Here is a 25,390-nt window from a genome sequence, read left to right as displayed (position 1 = left end):
TTTATATACTTTTTAATTAATTTTCTATTATATATTTTATATAATCCTACTGCTCAATATACCTGGCCTACCTATTAAATATATTAAAATATCAGGTTACTGATACTTCATGTGTGCAAACAAGTGAAAAAAAATGTTTTATATATATATATATGTGTGTGTGTGTATTTATATTTTTAGGGATGCCACAATTCACAGTATAATATTGAACCGTTCGGTATGACATCCATGGTTCAGTACACAAATTGCGGTTTTTTTTTCTTTTGCGGTTTTGTTTAAATAATTTCCTTGCGTTTTATTTCTCTCATGTTTTGTGCCTCTGTTTGTGTGTACCATGAGTCTACGCACTGATATGAGCAAACGCCTCCCTACTTACAACGTGCATCTCAGGGAACCGAAGTTTTGATAGTAACCGGAGCATTCCCTTTCGAACCGTCTCTCCTTTTGCGTTGTACGCTTATGGGGAACACATCCAATAGCGCCATGCTATAAGCAAGTGCAGAACGAAGCCGCTCTGCGAGCCCAGCCCGGAGCGCCCATAATGAGGGCTCCTAAAAAGCATGAGTCAAATATGAGATCCAAGCCAACATGCTGGGGTCTACATAACAAGACCTTCTCCACTAATCTAGGGGATTAGGTAAATTAAGCAGACAAAATCCGTGCCTGAAGGGCAGGTACGTCTAGGTTATAAAATCTGGTAGATGGCGAAGACCAGCCAGCTGCCACACATATATCACCAATTGAAACTCTGCTGGACCAAGCCCAGGAGGAGGCCATTCCTCTGGTGGAGTGGGCCCTCACGCCGATAAAACACTGCAGGCCCGCTGAGGCATAAGCCAGGGCTATAGCATCAACTATCCAGTGAGACAGTCTCTGACTGGCAGCCCTTTAGAGTGGCCTCCAAAGCATACAAAGAGCTGCTCTGAGTGCCGGAACCGGGCAGAGTGGATTGGGACCCTGCTCATCCTCTGAATTTGGAAGAGCTAGAAGGGTAATGACTTGTGCTCTGAACAGAGTGGAGAGCACTTTAGGCACATAGTCGTGTCTTGGTTTGAGGACGACTCTACAGTCATTAGGCCCAAACTCAAGGCATGAAGCACTGACTGACAGTGCTTGCTGGTCACCCACTCGCTTGACCGAAGTTAAAGCCAAAAGGTGAATGGTCTTAAGTGACGGGCCGTAAGTCAGGAAGAGATGTGCAGTGACCACCTCCTCCAGAGGGGGGAGCTTGCCATATACCTTTTTTTCAGTGCCATCAACGAAGGTAAGGGCAGCAGAATTAGGAGAGTCGACGTGTGCCGAGTAGGGGGAGCGCCACGCAATGGTAAGTTTATCGTGAACTTCTGGAAAAAACAGGGCCGGTCTCTGGCGGGAGGTTCGTTGACAACGGCCCAGTGGGTATCGTTCTTCTAATGGCGCTTTTCCACTGCATGGTACGTCACGGTACGGCTCGGTATGGTTCACTTTTGGGGGGTTTTCCACTGGGTACAGTACCTGGTACTTTTTTTAGTACCACTTCGGTTGGGGTTCCAAGTGAACCGTACCGTTACCAAAACGTGACGTGTAAACTCTGCTGATCACGGATTGGCCGGAGAGAATCGTCACTACCTGCGTCACTGAACTTGCGACACAAACACAACAGAACCGCTAGATTTAAATCAGCACAGCCAGCGAAGGATCGAACGCAACTGTTTTGAACGAGCGCACCTTTTTTTTTAACAACCAAAAAGTTTTGTTGTCTGTTGCGGAAGAACAGACGTTCCTCTCGTTGATAGCAGAGGAGTGGATCCAGCGAGAGCTTGATGGGGCGACGCGGAATGAAAAAGTTTTTTTTAGGAGTCGTGGTAGTAGAGGCGGCGCAACTATAACAACATGTGAATAATCCCGCCCACTCTAAAGCGGTACTGAACTGCAGTGGAAACGCAAACCGTGCCGTGCCGTACTGAGCCGTACCGAGCCGAGTCGTACCACGCAGTGGAAAAGCGCCATAAGCGGCTGCGGGCAGGCTCTTCCGGAGCCGACATTTCTAAGCCGAGATCTGATCCACCTAAAAAAATCTGATTGCTCGTTGCAGTTGGGGGGGGGCTTGATCTTCATGTGTAAAACACGCAAGCGGATTGAAGTGCTGCGGGAGAGTGAACCTGTGCTGGCGTGACATCACTCAAGCCCGGTTGCTCAGCCCCGTGACTCCAGCATCTTCCCGCTGCCGGGGCTCTTCCCCAGCGAGTAGCAGGCTTAGAGCTTCTTGCTTCAAAGTCTAGCAAGGAGATGATCTTCGTGCTGAAGGAGAAAAATTCTGACGAATGGCGCTCTGAGCAGACTTGTATAGCAGTCTGCTCCACCCCGTTTGGCGGCTGAAGTGCCATTTGTTCGTGCAACTACACGAACGTGAACAAATCAGTCTTCAATATCAGAGTAAACAGAAGTTCCTCATAGGCGTGCAATGCAACGGGAGAGACCGTTCGAAAGGGAACATGTTTTTGCATCAGTCGAATGTTTGAAATAAGTTCCTATTTTGATCTGATATGGCTTCTTATCACAGAATGAGGCAGAAAATATATTCTAACTTTAAAAAGTCTATTAGCAATGGATTATTATTATGAAAATACCCGAGATGGCTTGAAGAACACCGATAAACCATATATTGTCGTAGATGAGTATTTATTGTCTTCATGTTTCCTCATTCAAAACGTTTCTACTTTTAATTCAGCTACAGCTGTCGCTGGATACCTTTATCCTAGAGCGTCATGAGTTCTATTACTTCTGTGATGCATATGTGGAGTTTCTGCGCAAGGGCGCCCTCTGGCTTCCAGTATGAATGAAACCGACATTACATGTGTTTATAGCGCTAAATAATGACCACTCCACAAAAATAATACTTCTCTCAAAAGAAATTTGAAGTAGACATGTGAAAATCCATCTTTTTCTACAGAGTACAGAAGCACTCAAGCTCCGAGGATCTCCCGTTCTTGGCTCATTTTGAGTCAGACTTGTGAATTCACTGAATTGTAAACAGAGGCTCGCTCTCATTTGAATCAGCAAGTTGTTGGGTGTTTCTCAAATGCAAGGTTTCATCCTACAGAGCGTCCTTGCTAGTCAAGTCCTTTGTAGGCTTGTAAGCTAGTGTCCTCCTCAGCATTAAACGAGGAATGACATGTTTTAAGAAGTGTAGTGGAGTAAAAAGTAGGATATTATGCAGGGCTCCAGACTGACATCTGAGAGCAGTAGCACCAGCTCCACTAAGTTCTACAGATGGTGGCGCCAGAAGCAGATTTGGTAGCACTGGTGGGGTGGTGTGTGGGGGTGTTAAAAATTAAAATAACTTTATCATAAAATTACTATTGTTTTGCATTAACAAGTGCAGTTACTAATAATATTACACGTTTATTTCTTGGTAATGCACATTTGACAGTAAAGCACAGAGCTAGAGTTGAGAAGCATACAAAATGTACTTTTATTAACAATAGTAACGTGCAAAATCTAATTTCATATGAAAAATGTATATATTCTACTCTTATTTAATGTACCATTATTGTTCTATAGTGTTATACTGAACTGATCGACAACTTCAGTGATTATAAAAGAAGCGCTCTTTACTTGCTTTGTGTCGGAAATTGAAGAAAAGTTTGTTTTTCAAGGCACTTTGTGACTGTTTTTACTTCATACACAAAAAAGTTCAAAACTTTGACAAGATTTGATGATTTGATATTTTATAATAGTGATTTTATAATATCAAAATATAAAGCAAGAAAATGGAAATTAATGTCTAATAAGCCAATAAGTGCTTTGCTTACAACAAAGTATATTTTGTCAATATAATTTAAATTGGATATTTTTAGAGCTTTAAAGTGCTGGAAATATTTGTGTGAAATACTTGAAAGGCATTGAAAAGTGCTTGAATTACTCTCAAAAGGTTATACAAACCCTGAAATGAATAATGTAATAACATTCGACTATTTCTGCCCCAACACCATGGTTATAGTTAGCGTAACTACTTCTGGTTTTCTGCGTCAGCGCTGTTTGATCTGTTTATAACAGAGAATTCTGTGTAGAATTTGAATGTTTCTCATTAGATCTCGCAGCGACCGCTCGCAAAATGTTGTTGCACTGCAGAAAAAATGGTTGCAGTCTGGAGCCGTTATGCTTTGGAATAAAGTGAAGTAAAAGTACTTGCTTTTAGTAAGATGGCGCCGACGCTGATGGCTGCCTCCGTGGCGTGCTCCGCAGTTGTTTTTATGTTTTTGTTAGTTTGTCCTGTCTTTAGTTATATCCCTGCAATCAGTTTCACCAGGTATGTGTAAACATACCTGGCAATAAAGCTCATTCTGATTCTGATTCTGATTCTGAAAAGTAAAATTTTCTCAAAATAAAATTACTCTGATAAAGTACAGTTACTTGAAAAATGTACTTAAGTACAGTAATAAAGTAAAAATACAGTAGTCAACATTTGAAGTGGATCAAAACCTTTCATCAAAGTTGTCCTAAAATCAAACAATACCCGTTCTTGTCTTAGGACAACTTTGATGAATTTTTTTGATCCACTTCAAATGTTGACTACTGTACTTCGTGACTGTCCACCACTGGATTCAACAGTGATGTAGAATCAACATCATAGTGTAACTTTGATTCAGTGACATTGCCATTGTTTTTTTGAAAATTCAACATTGTTTCAATATTAATTGCGGATGCAAAAGTGATATTGAACCAACACCACTTTGTAGCATTAATTCAATGCAGTTAGTGTTGACGCATCAACATTGACTTAACATTGTTTCAATAGTTGCTTGCTATCTGGGGACCCTTCAAAAATTATTATTTTTCTATTTTAAACAACTGGTCAGTGAAAGAAGGTGCTCAAACTACATATTTGATCAGTTTCATTTTCTATACTTTGTCTATGATGTTTGATATGATGTTAGATTTGTGTTTGTTTAAACCGGGAAAATTTATAAAATTAAAAATAAAATATAGCCACAAACATTCATTGTTGATGTCCAAGCATTATTATTATTATTATTATTATAGGGATCATGGGAGAAAATGACCAAAACTGCTGAACTGAAACAAACAGAAGATGCTGACATGCACAACGTTTTTAGCACACTCTGCTATTGCGGTGCATTATGGGATTAAATGAGTGCACTCAATAATGGTGACTATGGTTTTGGACACCACTCCAAATGGCTGTCCACTCAGGATATAGGGGGCAATTTCAGACACAGCACATGTACATTAAGGGTATTGATTTCACAATATACAGGCCAATAAATGGGCCACTTCCAAATATATATTGGCCCAACTTATTTTAGCGGCACCTTTTGGCCGATTCTCACATTTGATCCATACCCTGTGCACATCAGCCAAATTACATAATGATTGACAGTTTAAGTTAGTAGCTATTGAAATTTGATCGGCTGCTTGTGGCCATTGTTGTTGGTTTGTCCAATTGATATTGTAGGCATATGTTTGCAACCTACTCAGGCTCAACGGAAATACGTACCTCTACCTACATTTCTGCAAAACTCAAAAAAAGTACCTATACGTACGGATTGCTGCAGTATCCAGTTGAAATGAACACTAGAGGCAGTAAAACTCAGTTTTATTCTTTTTCACACAAATCATGATTTACAGGACCAGAGTTTCCATTAAGAGCCTAATTTTCGCACAATTCTTTGCACAATATTATGTTATGACTTCAAAACGATGTTAACATGCTGTGAGATTTGAAAACTGATACTTTTGAACGTTAGAGTCACATATGTATGGGTTTTCTAACGCAGTAGGTTTGCTCAGTAGCTCACGTGATACGGCGTTGCACTTGTGCGGTGAAGAGCTCCGGTACAAATCCTGTGAAACTATTGTACAGTTCGACAAAACAGCTCAAACCTGCGTAGATGAGACTGTGTATAATACAGCCCCATTTCCAAAAGACTTGGAAGATTTTGTAAATTGCAATAAAAACAAGAATCTGTGGTTTGTTAATTCTCTTTAAAGGTGGGGTAAGCGATTTCTGGTAGCCAATGTTGACATTTGAAATCACCAAAACAAACACGCCCCTACCCCAAAAGGGTCTCGCCCCTATTTTGATAGCTCCGCCCCACACATACGTACGCAACCCAGGCAACGATTAGTTCTGTGAAACAAAGCAAAACCAATGTTACACTGTGTCTACACCGGACACTAGCGGCGCGACAAAATACTATAGAACTCATTATAATCAGTGATGCTGTCTACAACATAGATATATATACATATCTATTGTCTACACTGGATGCGGCACGACACGACAAATCCCCGACAGAAAACTGCTGCTGCATTCTATTTATGACGTATTGACACAAATTTAAAATTATTTTCAACGGTCGCTTTGTCGCGTCCAGTGTACTAGACAGACTTTAGCTGTTGCGGCGCAGACACAGTGTTACTCACCTATCGAGAAGAAACAAAGCAACCTCGGCGTCCGATCGCAGGCCTTCCGCTCCTTGAGTTCTCTCCAGCGCTGGAAAGCTGATCCGATATTTACACGGGTCCTACTTCTTGCCTTATTGCCTTAAGCCTTCTTTTGTTCCGCAGATGTTTTCCTCTTTTGTTTTTTATCCGCCATCTCTATCTTTCTGTCGCTCGGCTCGCTAATGTCCGTCCTGTGCACTGAACTCTCTCTCCTCCACATCATGAGTAGACACGCCCCTTACTGCTGATTGGCTACAAGTTTGTTTTGCTAGTCGGCCCGAATCAGTTTTCTAAAGCATTTTTGAAAAATCGCTTACCCCACCTTTAACCTTCATTTAACTGGTAAAAGAAAAAGAAAAAAAACTTCAAAAAGTTGGGATAGAGGCAAAATAAAAGTGAAAAGATTATAGAATATGTAAGCTAAACTGTTTTGAAACATTTCACAATAAGCAGGTGCATTTGGTAATACTTTAGGGCATCATGATCAGAATCATCATAAAAAAAAGAAGCATCCACCAAAGTCTCAGTCTTTGCAACCACTTTGTGCCAAAAAAAAAAAAAAAAACTTTTCTCAATGCAAGATTGCAAAGAATTTAGGTCTTTCACCATCTACTATACTTAATATTGTGAAAAGATTCAGGGAATCGGGAGAAATGGTTTAAATTGTGATATAATGTGTTCATTTTGATATTATGACATACAGTTGGTTTTAATGCTAGGTTCGTTCATGTTGGATTGCAATTTATCAAATAAACCTAATAGCTCTTTTGGCGAAAATAAACAAGATTCTAAAGCTTAAAACAAAAAAGTCATGGGACGACAGAGTGATCTGCATTCATGAGACCTGCCTTATCGTTTTTGTTTGTGCTTCCAGGGTCGCTATTGACCCGCTTCTCACACAGTGCTGTATGAAGGAGCTGCATTCGGTCGGATCCCTCTTTGCAGTGTTCATTATTCCTGAATCTCTGACTCTGCACTTTTCTCTACTTGCTGGCTTTCTGTCATCTGCTGTTAAGACCCATATTTATTCTGACTTCCAAAAAAACACACAGATTGGCATGCGACCGCCAGGCCTGCGAGCCTCATCAGCGCAGACCTCGACCCTCAACAAGACCGTTTAAGGTTAATCTGGACCTTATTACGTACAGCCAAACCCTCTTGACATCACATCCGAGCAACTATCCACCACTGAGAGTTACTACAGTGATGTATAGAAGCTTTGCATGACATTAAGTGGCTGATTGCAGCCTGATATGTGACGTTTTCTCATTTGTGGGTTTTTGGGATCTTGATTAAAAAATAGCCTTCACTGTGAAGAATCAAAAAAATGCTTTTGAGCTGTATTAGCTTTAAGTGAGCTCAGCTATAATGATTCCAGATCATGTCTGACATATGAAATAATAGCTAGAAAAGTGTATTTTTGAAATGAAAACTTCAGACAAAATAGTTGTATAAAAAAAACAATTTTTTGATCATGATACTGCTGAGTTTTATTCAAAGACTCAAACTGAGCAAAAACATGCAATTTTTTGCAGTTGCTGATATTTATATGAACAAAAATTAAGATCAAATTCTGATAACTTGCAATGTAATCATATAAATATCTCCCAATAACGTGACTCATAAATGTCTTATAAGATATGCTTGGTTTTCTGATCAAAGTTCTAAAACATAATGCAATGCAATACAATGATGATTGAGAGATGATTAAATAAACATTCCTCAAAAGCCAGATGAACATATGTTTTTTTTCTGAAAAATAATGTCTGGATAATCAATTAAATCAAAGCTACTTCAGTCCAGTAAGTGCTCATGTTGAAATATTGCGAACAATACTCAAAAATATCTGCATTAGTATCATATAACTGAAATTATTGTGGCTGTTAAAACTGGAAATCATACCTAAATATATTCTGAATTTCCTGACAATAAAAACTGTCAGTCGACATTAAAGGTTTCTCACTGATATAAGTTGCAACAACTTAAGAATGTGCTCTTTCTGTAAAAATGCATTGGAAAAATGAATAACTAAAATATAAAGAATCCAGAAAACTGTATTTCAGAATAGTCATGAATTCAGGAGATCAGAGTTTTGTTACTGCAAATGTTGATGTTTAAATTGATACATAAAATGTTGTAACATTTGGTGTAAATTTGGTTTGTTTCATCAACTAACAATTTTGTAGACTAAAATTAGATGCCATTTTAATCCAATTAAAATGGACTGAAATGAATGAATATGACATGAAATACTAAATTTTAAAGGATGACTTGAAATGAAGTTTAAAATGAAATGCACTTGTTAACATCCAGGTTTGTAGTAAACAATAAATGCAGTAAACGAGGTGCTGTTTGGTTTAGATTTATGTCTTGCACTCTCTTGTGCACCGTTGATTTAAATTCTAGTGTTCGCTGATCTTTTCCTCAAACTCCGTGCTTCCTAAAGCTGTGCTGGAGACACTGCACATATCGCATGTGTCAAGTCTCGGAGTCTCCACTAATGAGTCTCAGTACAGCTAATAATGTCTCGGGACAGCTTTGAAAAGCACTGAATATAATTTGAAATATTTCAGTGAAAAATTCAAATTTGGCTGATAGCTGTAAGGTGTTTAATTGCTTGTTTTAAGTGTTTTGCATGCTCTTATATTCTGTGCGTTATAGAAAAAACTCGGAGAGGGGAGAAGATTCATCGCAATGGAGTCAGGGAACGAGTGAAAGAAAGAAGAAAGAGTAGACCAGACAAGAAAGACAAATGGAGATCAGATGACAGCTCTGTATTCACACAGCTGGGTAAGTAACTGAATGATGTGTTCGATTTCATCGTCTGTACAGCAGTACAATTCAGTGACCCTTTAAAATGCAGGTTCTTAAAATACTTCTTAGGCAAGACAAACTGCTTCAGACTTGCGGCAATAGAGCAGAGGTTCTCAGATTCTTCCTTTTTGTCACTTTAGGATCTCACGAGTCTAATTATGTTCTAAAGAAGAGCAACAGATTTGATTACTTTGTTTAACAAATCATTTTGAGCTGCACTTTGCATGCCGTCTGCATGATCAAGTCAATGTACTACATGGCAGGTGAAAGAGTTTGAAGTGGAGGAAAATGTAGAAATATTCCACATACATGTTCCCTAAACTTATAAAGGTAATATATGTTTGTATTATGTTATGTATAATAATAAAATGTTAATAATATTGTTATAGTAACTCACTCTGCTCTAATGAACACGCTCAGCCGTTGTATTATGTTAAAACTCTGGGTTCGACTGTTATGTTCCAAATAAAAAGTTAAAAAGAACAGCATTTATTTAAAATAGAAATCTTTTCTAACAATATACTACACTATACTGTTCAAAAGTTTGGGGTCGGTGCATTTTTTTCTTTCTTTCTTTTTTTTTTTAAAATAAATTAATACTTTTATTCAGCAAGGATGTTTTAAATTGATAAAAGGTGATAATGAAGACTTGTGTTGTTAGAAAAGGATAATTTATAATAAATGCTGTTCTTTTTAACTTTTTCTTCATCAAAGAATCCTGAAAAAATATCACAGGTTCCCAAAAAATATTAAGCAGCACAACTGTTTCCAGAATTGATAATAAATCAGCATATTAGAATGATTTCTGAAGATCATGTGACACTGAAGACTGGAGTAATGATGCTGAAAATACAGCTTTGATCACAGAAATAAATGACATTTTACAATATATTAAAATAGAAAACCATTATTTAAATTGTAATAGTTCACAATACACTATTTTTCTGTATTTTAGATCAAATAAATGCAGCCTTGATGAGCAGAAGAGACTTCTTTAAAAAACATTTAAAATCTTACTGATCCCAAACGTTTGAACAGCAGTGTATATATAAATCAGGTGTTTTTTAATAGTTTTTCACAGAATGTGAATATTATAAACAGTATTTTTAAAAATAGTTTAAAAACAGCAGAGCATTCAAAAAAAATTACATGCATAAACTGATAAACATTTATTCATTCTTCATATTCATTTTTTGAATAATAACTGCTAAATGCATGAATGTAAATACCCTCAATGGGTAGTTGAGAAACTGACTTAAAATACGCTTTTTATTTTCTTTTTTCTTTTTTTGGGTCTGTGCACCTGACTTTAACCATTAAATATCTAAATGAGAAATAGTCACACAATTTCAAAAATAAAAACATCCTAGGTTAACAAGTATTTCCAGCAACTCAAAAATGTTTTGCTGGTCAAATTGACATAATACAGCAGTCACATATGAGTGGTGATGACACAGAAAGCTGAAGTCTGCAACAGCGCCCATCTCAGTACTTTTTTTGTATTGGTGCACCATCTACACGAGGAGCAGACTTCAGTTCCAACCCTGGTCCTACATACCGTTTACTGTGGCCTGTTGCATGAAGCTAGCTGAACAAACTCTGAGTTTCAGAGTAAGTTTAGAGTTGACAAAACCAAACAAATCCAGCCTGGTTTAGATCAGGTTCAGCGGGCTCACAAAGCTCGATATAAACATTCTCTGTCAACACAAGAGTTTGATCCAGAGTTTGTGATTAACTCTGAAGCGCGTGCAGCAAACAGCCAATCACTGAGCATCAGTTTGATTCACTACTCGCGAGAGTCGGTGCAATTCACTTCTCTGCTGCAGATTAAGAGATGTCGTTATTAAAAATATTATGAATTTAAATGCATTTACAATGCAGGAATAAACACTGTTGATGCAGCAAAACTTTGAGAAGGCGGCAGAGAGAAAATGCAAATGAATCAACTGAATTTATAATAAATTAATAATTTAATCTATTAATAATTTATATAGTTTCACAAAGAGCTCCAAAGAAAACACATAAGTTTAGTCATTTTAAAAGCTTTATATATTAAAACGTATTTGTGTATATATTTAATTTAAATTCAGTTTAATATTAATTGCCAGTTCATATAATAATGATTTGAATTATAAATAATCATAATTAATATAATATGAATATAATAATTAGCAGCAAAAGATAGGCAATTTTCTTTTTAAAATTCTTTCACTGTGAGCTGCTTTAATTAGGAGTGAGAGATAGAGGGGGAGTGGCTTTATTGCATCAGATGTATGTCACTTTCCTCACAGCTGATTGGTCCAGTTTAAGTTTACGATCTCTCAGGGTAGCCGTGTAGCGCAAGTTACTATGGAGACGAAACCCGCTCAAAACCAACCCACCTTCTTGAGCCCGAAAACTCAAGAGTTTGCTCAAACTAAACACAAACTTGCGTGGGTGAAAACCGAAACCGGCTTCATGCAACAGGCCTCTGGACGCCTTGATTGGCTGGTTCAGATGTGTTTGATTAGGGTTGGTAGTAGCTGGGTTGGACACGGACTGAATGTATATCTCTTCCACAGGTTTCTCCAAATCCTTCCCGCTGGACGGCTCGCTTTTTGACAGCTGGCTGGCTCAGTCGGTTCACATCACGGCAGATAACATGCTGAGCCAGTGGTCTCTATCCGGAGAGAGCCGCAACCCCTCCGCCAGCCTCCTGTCAGACCAGCTCCTGCAGGGCGAGGAGAACCTGCTCAGCCTCATGATGGACCACTCCATCAAGTCCACCTGGAAAACGCCCCAGCTGGGCCGCAAGCCGAGGGGTGCGCCGCGCAGCCGCAGGAAGTCCGTCTCGCTTCCAAGAATCAGATCCGCAGTTAAAGGCAAGGTTTGTCCTGAGGACCAACCTCCCAAACGAGGAGAAAGAGTGCGCCATGCACACCACCATCACACCCGCAGCAGCGAAGGCAGGCTGGACCCTCTGCAGCCAGCCATATCCAAAATGGACTCGTGCCACATCTCCGAAGAGCATGGCTCTTGGGTTGCCGGCGCGGACAATGGGGATACGGAGAGCAACAAGCGCTCGCAGGTGGCCTTACGTCTGCGTCTACCTAGACAGGGCAAGTCACGCTCTAAGAGCAACACGACGCAGGCCTTGCTGCAGAACAGCACTGGGAACAACATCTCCGCGCACGACACTGAAACAGATGGCTATTTCTCTGACGCGGAACAGAGTGACAGTGAATTGCGCTCTTTCAGCCGGAAGCTGCGCTTGCCCCAACTGCATGCTGGGAAGGAGGAGGTAGTGCGGAGAAGCGTGCTTGCCTCCTAAAACCATTTTTGGATGCAGCGGTGTTGCTGTAGGAGACACAGTCTCTCTCCCGTTTCTAGACCTTCAGATGTAAAGGCGTGTGTTCTTTTCTCGCTTTATGTGTCAGAGTATGTTAGTCCGTCGCCTACATTTATGCAACCATAACCATTTGTGCTTGATAAACAAGAAAAAACGAAAAAGTCTAAATGAGCACTGTCGTAGGTGTCGTCTTGGGAAGCAATAGGCTCTGTCCTGGAACAGGGACGATGACGTGGGCATTATGACGTCTGTTCAGGTTGTTTGTTTTATATGAATACGTCTGTCGTGTGTCTCCAGAGGATGCGGCTACTATAAAATGATGTACAGAGAAAATATGACACAAATAAGCACAAATAGCCGTCGGGGAATGTAGCACACATGTACCTGTCGTATCCACCGCCTCATTCGCTTTTACAGAGACGAGACGTACCAGAATCACACGGACACTTGAGTGTAATTCTTACGTGCCAGATCAGCTTGCATCATGGGTGAATCTCACGAACATGAAGCCTGTTTTAAGAGCCGTGTGATAATTGAGCACATTTTTGACATTTGGTCAATCCATCTCGAGTGGTCCGAAGTTGAGTGATTGCCTCTATCTATTGGTATCGCAAGACACCAGTTTTGTACTTTTTTATTTTACTTCGTTTAATCACTGTGGTCATCTTTGTGTGTGTCATGACGCACACATTTTTTTGTTTTTTTTTGGATTTTTCAGTATCTTGAAAAATCACAAGACTGGTCTCTTTACATTCAGAGCAGCATGACGAGTCATATCGTACCCAATATTCCACGTCGGCAATTTTGTGCATCTGCCATTTTGAATTTTGACAAAAAATGCTATATTTTTCGAACGCATTGGTGTATTGTTATAAAACGTGGTATGTGTCTTCGACACAATTCCCTGAAGGTACTCAAAACGTTTTGTGGCAAACATTATAATGTTAATAGCTTTTGATTAATTTTGCCTATTGTCATGAGACTTATCTTGATAGATTCCTTGGATCATGCAGAGAACATCAATTCCAATTATGCCATAATCGGCTGAACTTCCTGTCTGCCATTTTGATTTATGTTGAAAACTTACTTTTTCAAACTTCACTTAGACAGTTGGTCCGATTTTCACCAAATTTGGCTCAGATCATCCTCAGACCATAATGGCAAAAATTTATGAATTTCGTGTCGATAGATAAAATGGTTTTCGTTTAACGCACCAACGAATTTGATGCCAAACTGCATCTGAGGCTGTATCTCTGCAAAGCTGGCCTCTGGACGCCTTGATTGGCTGGTTCAGATGTGTTTGATTAGGGTTGGTAGTAGCTGGGTTGGACACGGACTGAATGTATATCTCTTCCACAGGTTTCTCCAAATCCTTCCCGCTGGACGGCTCGCTTTTTGACAGCTGGCTGGCTCAGTCGGTTCACATCACGGCAGATAACATGCTGAGCCAGTGGTCTCTATCCGGAGAGAGCCGCAACCCCTCCGCCAGCCTCCTGTCAGACCAGCTCCTGCAGGGCGAGGAGAACCTGCTCAGCCTCATGATGGACCACTCCATCAAGTCCACCTGGAAAACGCCCCAGCTGGGCCGCAAGCCGAGGGGTGCGCCGCGCAGCCGCAGGAAGTCCGTCTCGCTTCCAAGAATCAGATCCGCAGTTAAAGGCAAGGTTTGTCCTGAGGACCAACCTCCCAAACGAGGAGAAAGAGTGCGCCATGCACACCACCATCACACCCGCAGCAGCGAAGGCAGGCTGGACCCTCTGCAGCCAGCCATATCCAAAATGGACTCGTGCCACATCTCCGAAGAGCATGGCTCTTGGGTTGCCGGCGCGGACAATGGGGATACGGAGAGCGACAAGCGCTCGCAGGTGGCCTTACGTCTGCGTCTACCTAGACAGGGCAAGTCACGCTCTAAGAGCAACACGACGCAGGCCTTGCTGCAGAACAGCACTGGGAACAACATCTCCGCGCACGACACTGAAACAGATGGCTATTTCTCTGACGCGGAACAGAGTGACAGTGAATTGCGCTCTTTCAGCCGGAAGCTGCGCTTGCCCCAACTGCATGCTGGGAAGGAGGAGGTAGTGCGGAGAAGCGTGCTTGCCTCCTAAAACCATTTTTGGATGCAGCGGTGTTGCTGTAGGAGACACAGTCTCTCTCCCGTTTCTAGACCTTCAGATGTAAAGGCGTGTGTTCTTTTCTCGCTTTATGTGTCAGAGTATGTTAGTCCGTCGCCTACATTTATGCAACCATAACCATTTGTGCTTGATAAACAAGAAAAAACGAAAAAGTCTAAATGAGCACTGTCGTAGGTGTCGTCTTGGGAAGCAATAGGCTCTGTCCTGGAACAGGGACGATGACGTGGGCATTATGACGTCTGTTCAGGTTGTTTGTTTTATATGAATACGTCTGTCGTGTGTCTCCAGAGGATGCGGCTACTATAAAATGATGTACAGAGAAAATATGACACAAATAAGCACAAATAGCCGTCGGGGAATGTAGCACACATGTACCTGTCGTATCCACCGCCTCATTCGCTTTTACAGAGACGAGACGTACCAGAATCACACGGACACTTGAGTGTAATTCTTACGTGCCAGATCAGCTTGCATCATGGGTGAATCTCACGAACATGAAGCCTGTTTTAAGAGCCGTGTGATAATTGAGCACATTTTTGACATTTGGTCAATCCATCTCGAGTGGTCCGAAGTTGAGTGATTGCCTCTATCTATTGGTATCGCAAGACACCAGTTTTGTACTTTTTTATTTTACTTCGTTTAATCACTGTGGTCATCTTTGTGTGTGTCATGACGCACACATTTTTTTGTTTTTTTTTGGATTTTTCAGTATCTTGAAAAATCACAAGACTGGTCTCTTTACATTCAGAGCAGCATGACGAGTCATATCGTACCCAATATTCCACGTCGGCAATTTTGTGCATCTGCCATTTTGAATTTTGACAAAAAATGCTATATTTTTCGAACGCATTGGTGTATTGTTATAAAACGTGGTATGTGTCTTCGACACAATTCCCTGAAGGTACTCAAAACGTTTTGTGGCAAACATTATAATGTTAATAGCTTTTGATTAATTTTGCCTATTGTCATGAGACTTATCTTGATAGATTCCTTGGATCATGCAGAGAACATCAATTCCAATTATGCCATAATCGGCTGAACTTCCTGTCTGCCATTTTGATTTATGTTGAAAACTTACTTTTTCAAACTTCACTTAGACAGTTGGTCCGATTTTCACCAAATTTGGCTCAGATCATCCTCAGACCATAATGGCAAAAATTTATGAATTTCGTGTCGATAGATAAAATGGTTTTCGTTTAACGCACCAACGAATTTGATGCCAAACTGCATCTGAGGCTGTATCTCTGCAAAGCTTTGACATACTGACACCAAATTTATGTGTGTCATTGTCACCTCACACTGACCACACCACATCAATTTGGTAACAGCGCCACCTATCGATCAAAATTGATAAACCATTAAATCATAATAGTAATGATTGAATTTATGATTTTTCAGCCAGTTTGTGTAAAATCACCTTAAAATGTCTTTAATTACTCATTGTTGCATTTGGTCTGATCCTCCCTGCCATGCTTGCTCCTCATTCTGCCTCTGTTGTGCTTGGCCCCTTAATTGCTGCTTGCATTTGGACTTAAATTTTAAGTCTAAGGAATGCTCATGTTCATGTATCTTAAAATATGCATTTGAGATCAGTTTTTGATTCAAGGAGCTTCAGGATCATCTTGAGCCAAGATACTGAGGTTTCCATAAATATCTGTATGACCCAAAATTCGTTGTGCGCCATGACAGAAAGACAGCCACCCTGATTAAACGAAGAAAATAAAAAAAATAAAAAATGGGTGGTTTTGCAATCCCAACAGATGGAGATAATCACCAAAAAAAAAAAAAAAAAGAACATTAAAAATGGTCATGCAACTTTATTGGACCACTTGTGATAGTTCCAGTTACAACTAATTATAATGTCTAGAATTTTTTCTGGAATTTTAGAATTTTTTTCTAGAAATCTTTTTGTGAGATTCACTTTCATATCTGGCACTTTCTTTCCCACTTGTTTCAGTTCATTTGTTCAGAAAGAACCGTTGTCGTTCTCATTAAAGTGTGCCTTCTGTAGCCCCCAAATCAAACGAATAATCAGCATGTTTAACTGTTTTAATACAACGATGGCAATCAGAAACGAATACCTGCTTGGTCCACAAGCTTGTTTGTAGATGTCGAGGTCGTAGAGATTCTAGGTGCCTAGAAAACAGCATCGACCCAGCAATGCTAAAATCATTAATACTGCTTTAGCAAAGTGCTGTTCATGAACCAGCGTCCGTCAGTCAAATTGGATTCACACTTACAAAGTGTCCTCAGGCTTTGCTAATGTTTTCCCTCTGATTGTGACGTCTAATGAATCAGCCCATGGTGTTTATCTCAGGGTTATAGCGAAGAAGTGATTGCAATCATCTGAAAAGCTTAAACCTGTACATTCACAAACAACAAGGTTTCTTTGCCAAAACGTCACGTTTTGAGATGATCTTCTCACAGTGTAATGACGAAACACTGAGTTTCTTTTCTTTTACTTTGTATGATGATGCCAAAGAAAAGTAAGTCAGCATATGCTCTGAAGTGGATGTAAACTTTGTCTGGATCTTCTGAAGATCTCAGCCTGCACTGATATCCACCTGTACACTCCTGGACTGCATCATCAATCGAGCATCACGCTCATCAGCGATCACATACGTGAGCTGTCCAGAAATGTTTCGTTTGAGACAAAAGCAACTGATATGTAGCGTACGTGATGCGTGTCAGTGATTGAAGGGTTAGTTCACCCAAACAAAGACAGTTCTGTATTCAGTCTTGTTGTTCCAAACCTGTTTTGCTGTTCTTTTCCATACAGTGAAAGCAAATGGGTCCAAAACGGACAAAAAGGTAGTCCATGCGCTACATTCCAAGTTTTCTGGTGTCTTATGATGCTCAGCCCAAATTTAAGTGTTTAATTTACCAAAGTCCTTCCCCAGTCACCGTAGATCTCCAATGTTGCGGCAAATTTGCGAATAGCATCGTAACCAAAGGAATTTTCATCAGAAGACTAGAATACAGCACACAAACCAGTCATTTCGTGTTCCACAGAAGAGTCGTATGGGTTTGGAACAACGCCGCGGTGGATGAACGACGGCTGAATTGCTTCACTCCTTCGCTGGCTTAAATCGCGACGGCCGTCTGCTGTATCCGTACAAACCACAGACAGCGACCTGTACAGATTTCATGTATCTTAGCTGCTTTAATAGGGACTAATCATAGCGCTGGTCATTTGCCGTTCTCTGGTTCAGTATGCACCCAACGCAAACATGGAATACTGTGCCTTTAGTGACTTAGTTTCAGCCTCCTGCAAGAGTTCAAGCTGCTTTATCATGCTTCGTTGCCGTTCGTGTACCAAAACTATAACATATACTCTACGTAATCTCTGTAAATGTTCAGCTTCTGTGCAATCATTTTCCTCCCACAATGTAAAAGGACAAGAATGACAGAGTAGATCTTGACACTCGTATGTTGTTAGTGAGCCATCCGCTTAAACGACAAAGGGTAACTAGTCTTTGCACTTGGTTATTCTTTTGTCTCTACTGTTGGCTTTCCCTGGAAGGGTGAATAGCTGGAAATCATCAAGACCATCAAGGGGTGTGTGATATTGACGAAAAACGATATTTTTATATTTTCTGGGATTTTTGTCGATAGTTAGACGATATGTAGTGTGTTTTTGTGCTGGTACGTTGGCTGGTTTAGGCCCGTCATGGTTCACAAAGACGTTCATATTCTGTTATTTGGCAGCAGTGACAGAAATGACATTACCCGTAAATTTTCCATCTCAAGAGGCATTTATAAGTATTTACACAGACTGTTCAATGCAGCTCAGAGGTGGCCTGAATGCAGTTACACTGCAGTTACAAATGCCTCACATTGTGTCCTAACCAAACGAGCCGTGACAAGATTTTCAGAATGCGAAGTGACAAAATCAATCAAATATCACAGCTAATCAGAAGTGTGTGTGGGCGGGCTCTCTCTGGAAGCGCGCTGCACTCCCAACGAAATGGATGTTTATATTAAACCTTTTTAACATTATTAAAAGTACATACTGAGTGACTGATACCATCTTTGTTATGAAATACACGTGTTGGTTCACATTGAGTTCGCAGTTTTAACGTTCATGTTTGCTTTACATTTTTTTTTCAAAATCTTGCGTCATTTTTCAAGGTGATGCAAAATGATATTCAGACTCACATTAGACACTTTTAACATTGAATAAAGCACATAATCAGTTCCTGAAAGTATCATTGTCATAGGTTGTATGTTGTTGTTCCAGCTACAACGACGCAGAAAATAGAATCCGTTTCTAAAATTGAATCCGCTGTCGCTGGTTAGGACAAAAACTCAGATTAACATGGAAAATATACCTTTTGTCACATATCGCGGAATCGCGTTGCATCTGGTCAGGACACAATAAAAATAAAACAATACTTTAAGTATAAAAACTAAAACCACCAGTAGGTGGCGGCAAGTTGTTGAATCATTCCCTCAAATGATTCGTTCAAAAACATGGATTCATTCAGTAACGAAGGGCTCAAAACGGTTTTACTGCGGCTTTGTTTGAAACTGTTTTCATTGCGTAAAATAGAGCAAAAACAAACAATACTGTGTCTTTTAACTCATTGATTTTACACAGGAATTTTAAATTAAATATCACATTTGCAAGTGTGCTGATATTTGGGAAAACAGCACTTGTGCTCGTGTGATATTGCCAAACTACCATATAAGATAAAAACTCATAAAGAGCATTTTTTTTACCTTAAATCTTGAATTTCGGGTCAATCTGATTGCGTTCTGCTAGGCTGCATCATCTAGTTTGTGCCAAGTGAGTGACATAACAACATCAGCTCTCATATAATTAAAACAATTAGTAAATTATCCTAGAAGACACATATCGCACACCCCTAAGACCCAGATGTTCTTTCGGATTAAGTGGTTAGTCTTGAGCACATCGTGTGGTTCTTGCCTTCTCACTCCATGGAGAAAGTGACAAGGAATATATCGATTGGCTCAATGACGGCCCATTCATTCCTCTAGTGGAACTGATTATTGAAGAAAAGTCATAATTCATCCACAGAAATAAAGTGAAGCAAATTTGTAGGACCAGTACCCTTTTTTTTTTTTTGCATTTGTAAAGATGTCTGGACATATTATTATTAAAATCAGCATGTATAAGATTCATTACAAAAATAACTTCTACTTTTAAGCTTTTAAGGGTTTCTTTAATGGTTTCTGGTGAAGTATGACCCTCATGAGCTTCACCCGAATATCTTTCAGTGTTGTCGTTCACTTCCAGATGCTCCGTTCAGATGTGGGTCAGTTTACTGACGCGTCGAACTCCTGCAGCGCCTCAGAAACCCGTCGTGAAAGATCTCTCGCTTGTCCAGCAGCAGCTTTTGCTGTCATCTCTCTCTCTCTCTCTATCTCTCTCTCTCTATCTCTCTCTCTCTCTATCTCTCTCTCTCTATCTCTCTCTCTCTCTCTCCTGTCTTGTTTACTATGCAGCGAAATTTTCCCACAAGCCCCTGTGACCGAGCAGTTTTTTCTGTCTTTCACTCTTGAAAGAGTAAACGAGGCGCAGGAGAGGTGAAGCACTTGTAGTCCATTAAGAATCGCACGTGTCCAGTAAATCCGTCAACATCTTCCGCTCGACACGGTTAGGATACGATGATATGAATGTTGCAGGAGTTTATCCTTCTATATTCTTTGTTTCAAAGAATGTTGTGCCATTTGTTAATAGCAGAGAAAACTATTGAACATATAATTAGAAAAAAAGAAGAGCTATTTTAAATTATTTTAGGCTTTTTTTGCGATATTTATTTTCTTGTATTGGAAATCTTTATAGAAGGAAAAAAAGACAAGTATTTTTCATCAGTGCAAAAACCTATTTTTTCCTTTTTGTACATTTTCCATGTTAAGCAGTCTTTAGAGCAACTGTTGCAGGAGTTTATCCTTCTATATTCTTTGTTTCAAAGAATGTTGTGCCATTTGTTAATAGCAGAGAAAACTATTGAACATATAATTAGAAAAAAAGAAGAGCTATTTTAAATTATTTTAGGCTTTTTTGCGATATTTATTTTCTTGTATTGGAAATCTTTATAGAGGAAAAAAAGACAAGTATTTTTCATCAGTGCAAAAACCTATTTTTTCCTTTTTGTACATTTTCCATGTTAAGCAGTCTTTAGAGCAATATATAATGTTCATGTGACTGTATGTGCATGCTGTTTGTGATGCCTTAATAACAGCTCCAGTCCCATCATCGCCAGCGCTCGGCTGTGGTCGACCAGTGCAGTCAATAAAGCTGTGCTTTCTGTCTAACGTCTCTGTGCTGTGTGTCGCTACACCACACACACAAAACACAAACATACCCCAGTATAATAGCTTTCAGAAAGTGTTTTAGGGTGAGGATTTTACAGTGACTCTTTCTCAGTGTTAAATTATTACGCCAGTAGGTGGCGACAAATGGCTGTCTTTATATGGGAGTCATTGAATCATTCATTCAACTGATTCATTCAGGAACAAAGACATACTTGGTGGTCTTACGTTAATTGTTATGGCAGTTTTTAAAAACGGCTAATGTTAGAAATGGAATAACTAAGTGAATACCGAAGTGTTAACAATATAGTAAATCAAATAAAACTGTCACGATGACTTGCATAAGCGAATGCACAGTCAGCAAAACATACTTGTGTGCCGTTTAGTCCTATATACAGTAAAACTGTTTGAGTATTACAGCTTTTCTCCAGTTGATTACACAAATGTGATGAATCTTTGGCATAAATGCTAAACCACAAGCACAAAACTCTTATAATTGGTAGCAAAAACAAACACTGGATTTATTAAAAAATGTTTTATCTCTTTCCAAAATGTGTTCACATGAAGACATCTACCAGAAACACTGATGTGAACTGCTATGAATGTCCCATCAGTAGCTTTATACCCTCTGCATGTGTATCTACTCAAATATACATAAACACACAAATGCAATACAGTATTGTTACAGTATTTCCAAAATGCAGTATAGTTTTTTTTTTGTAGTATTTTTGTTTTGTATGTGTAACATTTCCCATATTCAACAGGGGAAAACCAGGAAAAACATTTAGTAAGATAAAGGGTTTTCTGTACAAAAATTTAAAATGTTTTTTTTTTTTTAAGGGATATACATGGTGGTAAAACAACTCTTCCGTTGGGTTTAGGAATGGGAACATTTTTTATCAAATTTAAGGCAGTAAAAATTCTTAAATATTTTAAATGGTATAGCATCTTAATTATCACAAAATTATAATTATAATTTAAATGTTATGTTATGTTTCTCAAATGCATTTACACTAACGGATGGGACACTTGGGGTTGCATTTTCATTAAAATATGACAAATACAGCAAAATGCAGTGTGGATTTGCAAGGTAATAACATGCCCATACCCTACTTCAACATTACAATGCATTACCAGAAACAGATGGATATTTATAATGTGTTACTGCCAAAAAGGGTAACAAAATGGTGATTTAAATGTCTTTTTTCCATAAATGCATTGACACACTTAAAAGGGATTTTTTTTTCATTACATTTATATACTTTAGATTTATATGCTTTTGCATGATAATAACATGGAATTTAATTACAGAAAACTTTTTTACCTTTTGGAGAGTCATTGTAATGCAATAAAAAAATGTTGCTGTTGGAGCAAATTTACAACATTATTTGGAGGCAAATAACATTTGTAAAAGTTTCCAATTTTTTAATTTCTCCAGTTTACTGCTGAGATGTTTTAGTAATGTACATCAGATTATTGACTGCACATTGATTATTCAATCTCATTTTGAAAGTGTTGTTTATATACTGATTGGAAGAGTTCGTCCAGTCTTCCAACAGGCAGGACAAAATGTTGCAAATAATGATTTGAATGAACAGTTTTTATTGTTTGTTATAAATATTATATTATTGTTTGTTTTCTGCTCCACAGATTCTGTCAGGGTGGATTGAGTTCACTTCGATTCCCATTTAGTCTTGTATTATAGTATATGTACTTGTCTATCTTGCTGTCTTCATCTATACCTGGTACCTGAAATTCAATGCTGTTGTCAGACAGAACTTCACAGATAAAGAGAGAATAATTTAAATGAATGGTAATTTTAAGATTTTAACACTTAAAAATTTAATTGAAAAGATTTTAACAATAAGTTGATTACACATCTGAGTTATGATGGCAAAACAATTAACGTTAAATTATGATTACTTGATTGTATTATTAATGACAGCATTAGGGGTTAAATGAAGTGCATCTTAAATGAATAGTTCACCCAAAAATTTAAGTTTGCTGAAAATGTAGGCTCAGGCCATCCAAGATTAGGATGCGTTTGTTTCTTCATCAGATTTGGAGAAATGTAGCACTGCATCAGTGTCTCAGCAATGGATGCTCTGCAGTGAATGGGTGCCGTCAGAATGAGAGTCCAAACAGCTGATAAAAACGTCACAATAATCCACAAGTAATCCACACCACTCCAGTCCATAAAGGCTTAGAAAACAGTATTGTCATAGTCATAAAACAACAAAAGGACAGGGTCCTTAAGTCTTTCAGTACAGATTGAATATTGCCTTCAGGTTTTTCAGAGATATCACTGGATTCAATGTACATCAAGTTTGAATGTCAAAAAAAAAAAAAAGTGGTTTGCTCTTAGAAAATGTAAATGTTTACATTTAAAGGGATAGTTCACCCAAAGATGAAAATTCTGTCATTAATTACTCACCCTCATGTCGTTCAAAACCTGTAAGACCTTCGTTCATCTTCGGAACACAAATTAAGATATTTTTGATGGAATCCGAGAGCTTTCTGAGCCTCCATAGACAGCAATGCAACCGACACGTTCAAGGCCCAGAAAGGTAGTAAGGACATCATTAAAATAGTCCATGTGACTTCAGTGGTTCAACCTTAATTTTATGAAGCTATGAGAATACTTTTTGTGTGCAAAGAAAACAAAAATAACGACTTTATTCAACAATTTCTTCTCTTCCGTGTCAGTCTCCACCGCCATTCACGAGGCTACCACGACGCATGGGAAGTTCATCGCTATGAAATCGCGTTCAAGAAGTCTCATTCAGCACACATCGCGATATTTGCCATCAGTTCACGTGTGCCGCACGTTGGGTGAGTAGTCGTAAATACGCTGTCTTAATGTTTGTTATAAAATCTATTCTATCTTCTTTATTAATCAGATTAGCGCCTTATGTTTGTGCGCTGCATTACATCTGTCATCCGAGAATTTCTTTGCGTTTAACTGAATGAACACACGTGACGTGCCATAGATCTTCCATCAGTTAATCATATTCATATCAGGTTCAAAGATGTAAGTTGTACTTGTAGTAAAATCATGATAACCACAACACTTACCATGCTTTTACTACAGTAACTGTGGTTTTACTGTGATATTTGAAGTTAAAGCACAGTAAGCGCAACACTTACCATGCTTTTACTACAGTAACTGTGGTTTTACTGTGATATTTGAAGTTAAAGCACAGTAAGCGCAACACTTACCATGCTTTTACTACAGTAACTGTGGTTTTACTGTGATATTTGAAGTGTGTTAGTTTGAACCCTTTTATCACACATTCCTGCTGTTAGAAATTGCACAGAATTAGTTGTTTCATTTGGACTGGGTAAAAATCTTAAAAATGCCCCATTAGTAAGAACCCTAAACACAGTCTCACATCAAAGTCTTAATAATTCAATTTAACACTTGTATGATATTGCACAAGTGTACTTGTAGACAATCCTGTGAGGTTTGCTCTACTGCTGTCTTCAGTCTCATTTCACACTATCACAACATTTGTAAATCAATTGAACCCCTTCTTGGAAAGTAGTCGGACGTCCCACACAGCCAGAAAGTTTATATTGTCCATTGGCTCCTTTATAAGTTATTACAAATGAACCCCATCAGTTCATGTTCCAGCAATACATGATGTCTCTGCACCTCGTAATTTATCTGTGTGCACGAGTTGAAATGCTAGTTTGATGAAAGTTGCATGTAATGTAATAAAATGTCTTTCTTTCTGTCTTACAGAATTACTTGCAGATTACGCTGTCCTTCTCCATCATGCACATGCACTCACCTCTTTTAACTCTTTATCCCACACACATACAGAAATGGCACCTGGATCAATATTACGACTTTGCAGTGGTTTGTTTTTTTTTTGCAGAAGATGCAACTTTGTTTTAATTATAAGCTTGCAATGAATACATTTTGACCTTCCAGCAACCCATATATATATATACACAGAACCAATAATAAAAATACAGCATTTGTTGTTTCTTAATCTTTGTCTTAAAAACTCCCCATAGCCTCATTAGTAAGAACCCTAAACACAGTCTCACGTCAAAGTCTTAATAATTCAATTTAACACTTGTATGATATTGCACAAGTGTACTTGTAGACAATCCTGTAAGCTTTGCTCTACTGCTGTCGTCAGTCTCATTTCACACTATCACAACATTTGTAAATCAATTGAACCACTTCTTGGAAAGTAGTCGGACGTCCCACACAGCCAGAAAGTTTATATTGTCCATTGGCTCCTTTATAAGTTATTACAAATGAACCCCATCAGTTCATGTTCCAGCAATACATGATGTCTCTGCACCTCTTAATTTATCTGTGTGCACGAGTTGAAATGCTAGTTTGATGAAAGTTGCATGTAATGTAATA

The 25,390-nt window shown here is 38.9% G+C and overlaps 1 protein-coding gene across 1 annotated transcript in view; it reads left to right on the top strand.

The window, feature by feature from the left end:
- LOC107728267 (protein Jade-2-like) overlaps positions 1-16,752 on the top strand; it is a 51,523-nt gene extending 34,771 nt beyond the window's left edge. The window contains exons 10-11 of the mRNA XM_016538383.1: positions 9,112-9,240; positions 13,952-16,752. Coding sequence (XP_016393869.1) covers positions 9,112-9,240; positions 13,952-14,700 — 878 coding nt within the window. The 3' untranslated portion in view covers positions 14,701-16,752. The remainder of the gene's footprint in view (positions 1-9,111; positions 9,241-13,951) is intronic.
- The last annotated feature ends 8,638 nt before the right edge of the window (positions 16,753-25,390 follow it).

The sequence above is a fragment of the Sinocyclocheilus rhinocerous genome, unplaced genomic scaffold, assembly GCF_001515625.1.
Source record: "Sinocyclocheilus rhinocerous isolate Xijiao unplaced genomic scaffold, SAMN03320098_v1.1 scaffold217, whole genome shotgun sequence".
NCBI classification, from domain to species: Eukaryota; Metazoa; Chordata; class Actinopteri; order Cypriniformes; family Cyprinidae; genus Sinocyclocheilus; species Sinocyclocheilus rhinocerous.
This window is presented reverse-complemented; position numbering and strand designations above follow the sequence as displayed.